General features: G+C 42.9%; 2 protein-coding genes across 2 annotated transcripts; one reads left to right on the top strand and one right to left on the bottom strand.

The window, feature by feature from the left end:
• The first annotated feature begins 1,802 nt into the window (after positions 1 to 1,802).
• On the top strand, positions 1,803 to 11,232 carry LOC146634836 (uncharacterized). The gene is made up of 8 exons (XM_085379219.1): positions 1,803 to 1,839; positions 5,704 to 6,064; positions 6,169 to 6,254; positions 6,636 to 6,962; positions 7,699 to 8,031; positions 10,239 to 10,568; positions 10,740 to 11,075; positions 11,141 to 11,232. Exons 1-8 carry the CDS (start codon positions 1,803 to 1,805, stop codon positions 11,230 to 11,232), a joined length of 1,902 nt encoding a protein of 633 aa, XP_085235345.1.
• Positions 2,832 to 4,292, bottom strand: LOC146634837 (uncharacterized). The gene has a single exon (XM_085349803.1). The coding sequence runs from the start codon at positions 4,290 to 4,292 to the stop codon at positions 2,832 to 2,834; it is 1,461 nt and encodes a 486-aa protein (XP_085205929.1).
• Positions 11,233 to 12,031: the final 799 nt, after the last annotated feature.

Below are 12,031 nucleotides of genomic sequence, written 5' to 3'. Positions count from 1 at the left end.
CCATCTTATCAGAGCAGCTTTTTGAGACAGTAATCCATGTCTTTGTTACATCTAAGATAAGAGATGAGATAAGATGTACCTTTATTAGTCCCACATGTGGGAATTTTCTAGACTCCATTATTGTAACGCACTTTATAGTGGGGTTAGTGATGCATCTGTTAGGCGTCTGCAGGTTATGAAGCACATCTTTTAACTGGAACAAAAAGGTCTGAGCACATTACCCCCATTTTAATTTCACTCACTGGCTTCCTGTCACAAACTGGTAGTAGGAACTCAAGAGCAGAGCGGTGTGACGTCTCCAAAAACAGTTTATTTACAGCACCAGTGCACGATATATACAGTGAAGGGGAAATCCAAACTCCAGGGAATCACGGGGAAGCGCTCTCACACTCGCTCACGTCTTCTTGCCGAAACTCACACACGCTCACACGACAGGGAGGTCCGGGGAGGAAAGTCTGTAGCAGAGGAAAGGGAAGTCACTCACAAATCACGAATCACAGGTATACTCAAGCACAGGTTCACAGGAGCTGGGAGAATCACTAACGTCTGTAGTACAATCATCCAGCGATGAGAGGATCTGTGTTCCAGCCTGAAATACTGCTCCAGGTGATGACAGCTGATTGTTGTCAGGTGTGTGGGCCAAGGGCGGGAGCCCACAGTGAGCTCCGCCCAGGCAGAGAGAGAGAAAACCAAACACCACATGCAGCCTTGTGGGGCCGGCCGGGCAGGCACGGAGACCATGACACTACCTGTACATTTTAGGGTCCTTCTTAAAGTTCTCTATTTGTTTTTAAATCTCTTATAGCCTGCCCCCACCTCTCTGAGATGCAACAGCCATATACACCTTCCCACTCCCTTAGTAAGCATTAATTTGCTTTGGCTGTAGCAGCTCCAAAGTTGTGGAACGATCTGCCCTTGCACATTAGGCAGGCTTCTTCTCTTTCTGAGTTTTAAACTCTTCTTAAAACACATTTTTTTGCTGGCGTGTTCAGCATTTTGTGAACCCTGGTTTTATTTTAAAGGGCTTTATAAATAAAGATGGTATCATGCAGTATGGTAAAGTTAAATTAACACCTATACTTCACAGTTAAATAACAGTGGCCATTATGAAGTGTTACCCACTCAGTTCCTTTCTGTTACTGAATGAACTCCCACTGGTCACCATCAGCCTTTGCTGTGTTTGATTTGAGTATCACTCCCTCTGGTGGGCTGTACAGGTATTACATGTGAATGGCAGTAGATTTTTTTGTTGTTGTTTTTGCTGTTTTCTTCAGTTTTGTAACTAGAATTTAAATCTATCCTATAATATTTATGATTAAAAGTTACATTTAAAGAGAAGTGAAAATAAAGATCAATCCCAGCTGTGCTTAGATGCACTTAGATGGTGGGAAAATAGTTAAAAGAGAGTGGGAATCAACAGATCCAAAACTGGAAACATTTAATTTTAGTGTTTCATGTTGAAAAAGTGTCATGATTAAAGTTATGCATAACAGATTAAAATCACAGATTTGAAGCAGGAAGTTTTTAAATGTGCAAATAGGTTATTTAGGTTTTTACTCTAATGAATGCTTCTTTCATTCAAACAGTTTCTTCTTTACTGGCTGAGGCTTTTGTGAACACTCCTCCTCCTCCTGCTTTTAAAAAAGTGTTTCCTCTTCCTGAATGAAAGCAATCCACAGGTGTGATGTGTGACATGGAGAGCAGCCAGAAAACACCTTTGGCTTCTTGGCAGGATTATTTAATCTCTTAGTCGGTTCAGGTTGAAGATTAACTTTGTAGATGTCTACTCTCTGTATAGCAACATGAAGATTTTGGATTTGTTTGTGATCCTCCTGTACGGTAAGAAAAGTTTCTTTTAAACTTATGACACACACACATATTTACACAAGCACACACACACTGGTTTTGCTTACAGAAACAGTCAGACGGGTTTGTGCATGTTGATCTGGAAGATAAGTTCTCAAATGCCGCAGGTTATTCTCGCATAGTTAAAGCCAAAAGAGAGAATTGTTTTTTGTTCTAGGACCAAGTGTATGTTTGCACCAGACTTTTACCATAAGAAGTATGTAAATGAGAAAAAACTGAACTGTAGTCCTCTCATTTCTTTTAAAACAATGACGGGACTCAAACACAAACACACTGAAACTGAAGTCCAGCTGTAATCCAGGCCTGAGTTCTGAACAGTAAGACAGTCAGTGGGTAAAATATCACAGGCAAGGGGGAGAGATGACAGACAAAATATAAAAACAGCAAAGGTAAACACACACACACGGCATTATTATTGTCAGAGATTTATAGTTAACAAACAGTCAGGTGAATAAACAACACTGAGACACTTGTTACTGATAACATGCGGCATGGGTGAATCTCAGACAGAGAGACACACCGAACTGCAGCATTCGTTTATTTTATAGGTTACATCGTCAATATGCAAATATAATCACATTTCCTGTTACGCAGGTCCTGATGCTGTCTGTGTGTAAGCTGTGTGTGTGTGTGGTGTAAGTGTGCTACAAGTCAATTTCTAAGAATAGTATAATGCAATTCAACTTCTGCGGATGTGTATTTCTGAGCTGAGCTGAACTCTTGTCACTCTTGTCACAGGGTCAGCTTCCTGTTTCTACAGAAAGCTGTCTAGTGAAATATGTGAACATAAGTATAACATAACATGTGAAGCATAATCAAATAAAACATTAAAAACTCCCTGACATTCCCTCCTGTTGTTACCGTATTTCACCACTTCAATCATACTTTATTATCAGCCAACAATCACTTGCTTATAACATTTTCAATTGTAGCATCATTTAGTATGTGTGAGCGTGTGTGTGTTCCTATACTAAATCCTCTTCGTCCGGTTCATCTTCTAGTGGCAGTCCAACATAGGTGATTACTGTGGCCTGTACCATTTTGTCAATCATTGATCTGATACAGGGTAGAATGCAAGTTGAGAACATGCAAAGCAATAAAAGAAGAACTCCTATCAAGACAAGTCCTTTAATCACGAGGGTCTTCCAGCTGCCGCTCAGCAGCCAGGTCAGCCAGTCCTCATTGTTCGTGACATAGTCTTGTTGCTGCGCATTACTCAGTTGTCGCAACTTGTCTAGGGCGGTGGTCATGGTCAAGGAGTGCACGTTGTCCGGGATATAGGTGCAACAAGTGGTGTTGAATAAGACACAGAGGCCCTCTCTCTCAGCCAGAATCATGTCCAGGGCGACCCTGTGTTGCATGACCACTATTCTGATCGCGTCGATCTCCTCATTCTGAGCCTTGTTTATCTTTGTTGAGCTGTTCAGGAAAAGTCCAAATCGGTAGTCAAGTGTCTCTATCCTGAGCTTGTTCTTCCCAGTTCCGACCCATGGGAACAGTGAGTGCAGGACCTTCTGTCCGGTGGTCCACAACTTGAACTCCGCTGGCACATCACTGCCCCATATTGGGTCATGGGGTTGCACGTCATCAGTGCTCCTCTTGCGTCTTGGTTGGTTCCGATGGAACATTCTGAATGTGTGGTCTGACACTAAAATTGGGGCGCAGAGTCCGGTGCTGTTGGGTGGGATGGTGAAGTATGTCTTTGAGCCACATGCCCAAGCTGTACCCTGCACCCAATACGTGCCATTCAGGAAGCTTGTCTGTGCCTTTCTGTCCTGCGGCATTCGGAAAGTCTGGGAGCAGTTTTGATTCATTCCCAGCTTTCTGTTGCCGTATGCGAAGGTGAAACACATTGGATGTTGTATTCCTGGTTCCCTCCTGACGTTGAAAGATTTTCCCTTGTCATTGGTTGCATTTAAGTGTACCCAGTATCGGTCATCACAGCTGTAGTTCCAGTCTGAGATCTCTGGTGTACAGAACACTACCTCATTAGTTGTATAGTTGATCAGTGTTCCATTACACCGTGGCAAGTCGGGTTTTGAGACTTGTGTCTTTAACTGAACCTTGAAGAAGAAGATGTCTTCGGGGGAACATGTTCCGTTGATGGCTTTGTGGAATATACATAGGGCTTCGGAAAGGCTGGGTGATTTTCCATATAGGGTGGCTTGTATTGCTGTTGTTGGGAGGTGAGAACAGACGTAGCAGCCAGTGTGGTTGTCTTCTGTATGTACTCGGTTGTAGACGTACCGGTACCAGGCATTGTTCAGCCAGGGGTGGTTGTGCTCTTTGTCCATATCCTTTAGGTGTGAGTTGTCATATGACCATTTCTTCTGCAGGTGGTGCTGTGGGTCTTCATCTTTCCAGGTGAATATCAGTAGGCTCACTAGGAGCACAATGCCAGCCACTATGAGGACAATTTTCTTCATGATGACCAGGCACACCTAGACTTCTGGTGAGTAGACTACCAGCGAAGTGGAGAGGCGGGATATACCCAATCAGCCCTTCCTCTACCGGTAGATCACCTGGAAGCTAGGGGAACTGGCGTCTAAACGTCTGGACTGTCACTCACTTTTTTGCAGTGGCTGTGGTGGATCCAAGATGGTCTTTCTGCAATTTTGCAGGCAGTCGGTGTGGTAAGTAAGACCTGATATGGGCCTTCCCACCTTGGTGAATACCAATTCTTTCTCTGGAGTACTTTGATCAGGATCCAATCACCTGGTTTTAACCTGCAAGAAACTGGAGAGGTATTACTCGGCAGTTTATTGTTTAGCACAATCTCTTTGTTCTCAAATAATTTAGTCATCCACTCTGCTAGGGTGGTTTCTCTTATAGACTTATTAATAGGCTCAGTAGTGAGAGGAAGCGGAAATTGCCTCCCGTGAACGATTTCAAAGGGTGTGAGCTTTTGCAACCCCTGGGTTAGTCTCATCCACATCTTAACCAGATCCAAACACTCAGGCCACGGCCTTCCTGTCTCTTCCATGCATTTTCTTAATCTCTGTTTTATTGTGCCGTTAGTTCTTTCCACTAATCCTGCACTTTGTGGATGATAGACAGGAGAAACGTCTTGGAAATAGTCTTTGAGCATGTAGAATCCACATCTGTCACTGGTGGGCAGATAAACTGAATCCGTTGATACAGCCATCCTTGGATGTGCATCTGAGGCAAATGATCAGACGGAGCAGGTGGTGGTCAACCTTCCGAGCAAACCACACCTCATCCAAAGTTTGGGCATGGAGGTGGTCACCATGTACAAGCTGCTGGGTGTTCACCTTAACAATAACAATAACCTGGACTGAAGTCTGCAGGACATTACTGAGGATGTCTGCAATCTTTTATCCAGAGCTCTGCTGTGGAGGCGGCAGCAGAGAGAGGGGCAGGTAACGGCTAAATAGCCTGGTGAAGAGGGCCAGCTCTGTCCTGGACAGTCCCCTAGACCCCATAAAGGAGGTGGGTGGGCTATTATGCACAACATCTCTCATCCCTGCATCAGACTGTGGACAGAGACTGTGGATGGAGACTGTGGACGGAGACTGTGGATGGAGACTGTGGACGGAGACTGTGGATGGAGACTGTGGACGGAGACTGTGGAGGGAGACTGTGGACAGAGTGCTATCACAGGTCCTTCATCCCGACAGAAGCCAGGCTGCAACATTATAAACAGGATAAACACTGTTTAGAAATATGTGTGTATAACTATCACTGCCTGCACTTTATGTGCACATAAAACATCTTGTGTTATTTTTCTGCATATAGTTGCACAGAATCTTTTTATTATTTATTTTTTCTATTTTTATGTGGGATCAATAAGGTCTTTGTCTATGTCTGTGTCCTCAGTTTCCCAGTGTGCCTCAGGTGTGGAGGTAGTAGAGGGGGCGGAGTTTGTTCTCCTGCCCTGTGAGTTTCCTACTTTTGAAGAAAAAGAATCCACAGCTGTGTGGAGTCGCTATGACCTCAATCCCTCCACAGTGCACCTGCGTCGACGAGAAGGCGATGACCTCCAGAACCAAAATGACCAGTTCAGCGGCCGAACATCGATGAATCCTGACGCTCTGGAAACCGGAGACCTCAGTCTCACTCTGAAAAAGCTTCAGCTGTCTGACAGCGGCAGCTACACCTGCACCGTCCGTAAGTTTGGAGTAGAACTGGGTCAGTCAAGAGTGGAACTGCAGGTTCAGCGGGTCAAAGGTGGAGGTCAGTGCAAAGAGATTCAAAATCACATGTAGTGTCAAAGAGTGTTAATCATTTTATGTTAACATCATGTAATGTTCATGTTTTCATTGTGTTATAAGTTCCCATCAGTGTCCCAGTGGCTCTGGGTGTCCTGGCTGTAGTTGCAGCTGTCATCGTGGGTGTTGGAGTTCACTTCAGAAGCTATTTTAAGAAAGGTATGTTGTGTGTGTGTGACGTGTTTGCATTGTGAATAATCTGAATCATCCCTAAACCTCAGATTTATTTTACTTGACTTGTAGTGTTTTTTCTTCTTCTTAATCTATTAGTTATGTTAATAGGTGGTTTTAATTGTCTCCTTTCTTTCAATAAAACACAAACCAGTGTTTCCCCATGTTTCATGTTCTTAAGGAATCCTCCAGCGCATTTTGCAAAACAGGCTCCTTTCTGTCATTGAGGAGCCTGAGGACAAACGGCAGCTATTTGTCTAGAATACTAATTGAATTACTCTTTGCTCCCCTCACATACTTTACATGTCAAACATGGGAGCTTTGACAGACTGCGCGCACAAATCATTATTTGTTGTTCTTACTTCACAGTCTCACAGGTGGATGTGGATTCGGGGGTGGAGTCTGTTCAGCTGCCCTTTATAACCACAGGTCACCGACATGAAGATGTAACTGTAGAGTGGACTGACAGCTCCAACAGGATAGTGCACGTGTTTAAAAACGGTTCTGACCACCTTGAAAAACAGCACTGGTTTTACAGAAATCGAACAATGATGAGGAAAAACCTGCGGATAGCTGTGGACCTCAGCCTGACCCTGAAATACCCGACAAACAGAGACGCACTCACCTACACCTGCACCGTCTATGACAGGGGGGGAAACATCCTAAAGAAGAAAGAAGTGAAGCTCTACGTCAGAGGTGAGTGCTGTAGACAGAAGATGAAGATGTGAGTCATGAATTGAAGAGCTTGGTGACCACACTGATAATCTGTCCCTGAGGTGAACAGGACTTGATGAGTGAGCTACAGTAAGATCTATTAAGTTAGGTTTTTCAACCATTACTTTTTTATCAGCTCAAACTGAAGATGTGACACTAGTCCAAGAAATTGAGGAGTTTCAGAGAAATTTATAAAATGATTTAGAATGAAAATATTATAATGATTATGTTTTTGAGTCAATGTCAGCCTGAAAGCACCAGGATTTTGAGGATCAGATGTTTTCTTAAGGAAACTCACACGAGCTTCTTCTATTTCTTCTATTCCACACTAAAACAACCTCATTAAAATGCTGCACGCTTTGTCTGGGCCTGCATAGCCCAGAATAATAGCTTATTTAACAAAAGTTCATAATAATCTACATGTAGAGAGAAAATTCAAAGGAAATATTAAGTAGGCAAGCTCCCATTATGGTCTATTAACGTTTCCAGTTTGGGTGTAGTAAGTGAAGATAAAGACAGATGGCACCGATGATAAATTTCTTCCCATAATTGATTTAGGACACCAAAGATAACACAGTGTCTGCACAGAGGAGCAACAGGACAAATCCCAGGCTGCAGCCAGTCAAACATGTTTTCAGTGCAGATGTTTCACTTCATCCAAACAAAATGTTCTGATGATGCTGTGTTTAGCTCATTGTGGTATTTTTTCTCCTTTCAGTCCCCCTGGTGGAGGTGGAGCAGGGGGTCGAGTCTGTACAGCTGCCCTGCAAAACCAAACTTCACCTGCTTAAAGGCAGTAAAGTGGAGTGGACCTGCATTTACATCCGGACCACAAAGGTCCACGTGTCTGAGAACGGCTCTGACCAGCCTGAAGAACAAGACCACTTTTACAGAGACCGAACGAAGATGAATGAAGACCTGCTGAAAACTGGAGACCTCAGTCTGACCCTGAGATACCCCACAGACAGAGACAACGAAGTCTACACCTGCACCGCCTACAGCAGCGAGGGAAACATCCTGCTGAAGAGAGAAGTGAGGCTTCGAGTCAAAGGTCAGAAATGAATTTAAGTCAGTTATTTATACAGCACCAAATCACAACAACAACTGCGTCAAGGCACTTTATATTATAAGGTAGTTCCTTCAATAATACAGAGAAAACAGAGAAAAACCCAACAATCATATGAGCCCACTATGGGTAAGTGCTTTGGTGATAGTGGGAGGAAAAAATCCCTTTTAACATGAAGAAACCTCCGTCAGAACCAGGACTGGGGCGGCCATTTCTGACCCATTCCAACAAAACGATGGCTGATAAACACACGTGCTGTGGTAGAGAGGCAGAGGTTATTAATGACTAATTATTACATTCAGAGAGGTGTATTAACACATCATCACAACCACAATCAACACAATCATCATCTCGGCTCCTCTGACGACCTGTTTGCTGTTGCATGCTGCTGAAAGGCAGTGGGGAGAGGGGACACTCGGGCAGTGCATTTATCACGTATAATGTGTTTCCTGGATACACTGCTGCTTTTACAGCATTCAGAGATCGATGGCTCCGTGTCAGAGCTGGCTATGAATTTCAGACGGCTCAGACTTTAACTTAACAAAAAAGTTATCAGTAGTTCTTTTCATCTTTCCTTATTACCCACACCTACATCCACTCTGTCAGGCCCAGGCTGCTCACTAGGGCTGGGTATCATCGCTGATTTCTATAATCCCTTTGATTCCGATTCACGAGGTCCCAATTTGATTCAATTTAGCCTCAGACAGTCAGAAATATTATAATTCTGATCATTTATCAGCACTGATACATGTGAGACTTCATCACAATTGTGAGCATCACAGCTGATGTCTTTGTGTGAAAGTAACTGAGGATAAAACACAGAAAAACATGAAGGAGATTTTCCTGGTCTGGCGTTTTATAGCAGATAACCTTAAAAATATTCTGCAGTAGATCAAAAACTGTAGAAAACCATGAATCGACATATGAACATTACCTGATGCTGCTGAAGTGAAGCAGAGCAAAGTTACAGAGGTTCTTTTTAAAAGTGGAATTAATGATGACATTTATCAAATGTGAGTTGTAGTTTGGATCTTGTCTGTGAAGCTTCTCAGTGATCCAGGTCATCGTAGCCTAAGGAGTGTGGAAAGGAAAAACATCTGGACTTCTTTAAGTTGCTTGAAGACGTTTCACCTCTCATCTGAGAAGCTTCTTCAGTTCTAGGACCTAATTGGTCACACTCTAGGGACTCCCCGGCAGCCTACACCTATTGCAGCATAACTAAGGGAGGATTCAGGGTCACCTGGTCCAGCCCTAACTATATGCTTTAGCAAAAAGGAAAGTTTGAAGCCTAATCTTAAAAGTAGAGATAGTGTCTGTCTCCTGAATCCAAACTGGAAGCTGGTTCCACAGAAGAGGGGCCTGAAAACTGAAGGCTCTGCCTCCCATTCTACTTTTAAATACTCTAGGAACAACAAGTAGGCCTGCAGAGCGAGAGCGAAGTGCTCTGGGTAAACTGGTGTAAGATCCAATAAAGTGTCATCTTGTCATTATATGCTCCACTTTCTTGTAACTAGTTACCAAAATAGATTGTACTGATACAATACAATAGATAATTTATACCCAAAATGAGTTGAGATCAGGAGTATCTGTACTTCATTGATTTGATTGATCGCAATCTGTGTGTTACATGAACACACAGATTGTAGTTTTGGGTAAGTTTAAGGGTCCAAATATGTGTTTCATTCAATGATATACAGATGAATTTACACTTTTTATGTAATCTTTCTTTTTTGGATTTTTTGTTAATAAATGGTAAATGGCCTGTATTTATATAGCGCTTTACACTACACTCAGTCATCCACCCATTCACACACACAGTCACACACTGGTGACGGCAGCTACAGTGTAGCCACAGCCGCCCTGGGGCGCACCGACAGAGGCGAGGTGATAATTTGTCTCCCTTTATTAAAATTAAACTACCATAAAAAATTAGAGACTCATTCTTTCTTTGTGAGCAGTCCCACTCAAATCCTACTAAAGTGGACTGAAGGCAACAATTCAAAAGAAATGAAGAACAACCAATAAAATACATTAATCCTGAATTAAATGAGTGTAGTATATTTCATCTTTAGGAAATCAACACAAGCAAAGACAAATATCATAGTTTGAGCTTAAAATTGAATATTAAAGTTCTCTTTGGAATCATTGAATAAAACTGCTGCTGTGTCATGTTGTGTTTGTTGTCCTCTCAGTCTGTCAGGTGGAGGTGGAGGAGGGGGCGGAGTCTGTCCAGCTGCCCTTCACAACCACAGAAAACCTGCCTGGAGATGCTGAAGTGGAGTGGTGGCGCTATGAACCTGAACCACCGATGACTGTTCACAAATATCACGCCGGCTCTGACCAGCCTGACGCACGAGACCAGTTTTACAGAGAGCGAAACGAAATGAGAGACGACTCACTGAAAACTGGAGACCTCAGTCTGACCCTGAAACTCCCCACAGACAGAGACACTGGAAAGTACATCTGCAGAGTTGAGGGGAAAGGGATCAAGAGAAAGAAAACAGTTCTGCTGAGAGTGAAGAGTCAGTGCAAATACCTATGAAATATTTCTTACAGTGTATTTGTTTATAAAATGACAATAACAATAATTAAATGTAAATATCAGACTGCAGCATCTATAAAGAAGCTTAATAAGGTGTTTTCTAGATTCACTGCTGTCTGTACAGCTCATGTTGTGTTTGTTGTCCTCTCAGACTGTCTGCTGGAGGTGGAGGAGGGGGCGGAGTCTGTCCAGCTGCCCTTCAAAACCACACAAAACCTGCCTGAAGATGCTACAGTGGTGTGGAAATGCATTGACCCTGTACCATCAGTGTTGGTTCACATGTATAAGAACGGCTCTGACCAGCCTCACAAACAGCACCAGGTTTACAGAGACCGAACGAAGATGAATGAAGACCTGCTGAAAACTGGAGACCTCAGTCTGACCCTGAAACAGCCCACAGAGAGAGACAGTGGAGAATACAGCTGTAATGTCTGCAGCAAAGAAAAATGCATTTCAAGAGAGACCACGGTGCTATTAAAGGTCAAAGGTCAGTATAAAAATATAAGTTTGTCTCTTGTTGTCTGTCCCTGTCTGACTGTCTTGTCTCTGCAGGGAGAGTTCAGGTCCAGGATCAAACAGGGGACATCAGGAACAGAAGCAGCTCCATTGATCCGACTCCTCTGATGGCTGATCAACCAGTTTGATCTGTGCTTAGTTTAGGATCAGCTTTTAGTTCAAGTTAAAATTAAAGTCCCTTTCTCATGACTACACTTTAAGAAAGGGACTGGAGCACACCAGCCTGCGTGGCAGAGTTCCAAGACTTTTGGGGAAAAAAAACCCTGGACTGATGAGTGTGTGTCATTACACACTGCATTTCAGAAAAGGAAGCTCATACCAACAGTAAAATATGGTGGTGATAGTCTGATAGTCTGAGGCTGTTTTGCTGCCTCGGGACCTGCAAGACTTGCCTCCCTAAATGGAACCATGAATTCGGCCCTCTTAAAGAAACAATTCTTTAGGAGACTATCTGGCCATCCGTTCTCATCTGACCTGAAGCGCACTTGGTTTCTGCAGCCGGATAATTATGCAAAACACCCAGATAAGTCAAAGTTCTTACCTGAATCTGATTTATATGCTGTGACATGACCTTAAAAAGGTGGTTCATGCTTGAAAACCCAGCAATGTGGCTAAATTACAACAATTCTGCAACAGTGAGTGGGCTGAAAATCCTCCACAGTGCTGTTAAAGATTTATTGCAGGTTGTTACAAATGCTTGGTTGCAGTTATTTATTAAATTCAGGGGCAATAGCTTTTTCTGACATGTTCATCTAGGTTTGGGTTTTTTCCCCTTAATAATAAACACATTTATTTAGAAACTGCATTTTGTATTTACTTCTGTTCTTTGTATAATATTGTAATTCAATTAATGTTTTATCACTCACCTTTGAAAGTTCAGGTCAGGGGTTAACGTGTGATAATGAGAAATAACAGAGAAAAACAAAA

This window comes from Diplotaxodon limnothrissa, linkage group LG3, assembly GCF_057381915.1.
Source record: "Diplotaxodon limnothrissa isolate DT_005_m linkage group LG3, D_limnothrissa_male_GT1.1, whole genome shotgun sequence".
Lineage (NCBI taxonomy): Eukaryota > Metazoa > Chordata > Actinopteri > Cichliformes > Cichlidae > Diplotaxodon > Diplotaxodon limnothrissa.
This window is presented reverse-complemented; position numbering and strand designations above follow the sequence as displayed.

What these genes read in the sequence shown, in the direction of transcription:
- LOC146634836 (XM_085379219.1), top strand. Translation starts at nt 1,803, where the DNA reads ATGAAGATTTTGGATTTGTTTGTGATCCTCCTGTACG. An exon ending in CAGAAGCTATTTTAAGAAAG is followed by an intron (nt 6,255 to 6,635) that starts GTATGTTGTGTG and finishes CTTACTTCACAG; the next exon opens with TCTCACAGGTGGATGTGGAT. An exon ending in AGTGAAGCTCTACGTCAGAG is followed by an intron (nt 6,963 to 7,698) that starts GTGAGTGCTGTA and finishes TTCTCCTTTCAG; the next exon opens with TCCCCCTGGTGGAGGTGGAG.
- LOC146634837 (XM_085349803.1), bottom strand. Translation starts at nt 4,292, where the DNA reads ATGAAGAAAATTGTCCTCATAGTGGCTGGCATTGTGCTCCTAGTGAGC.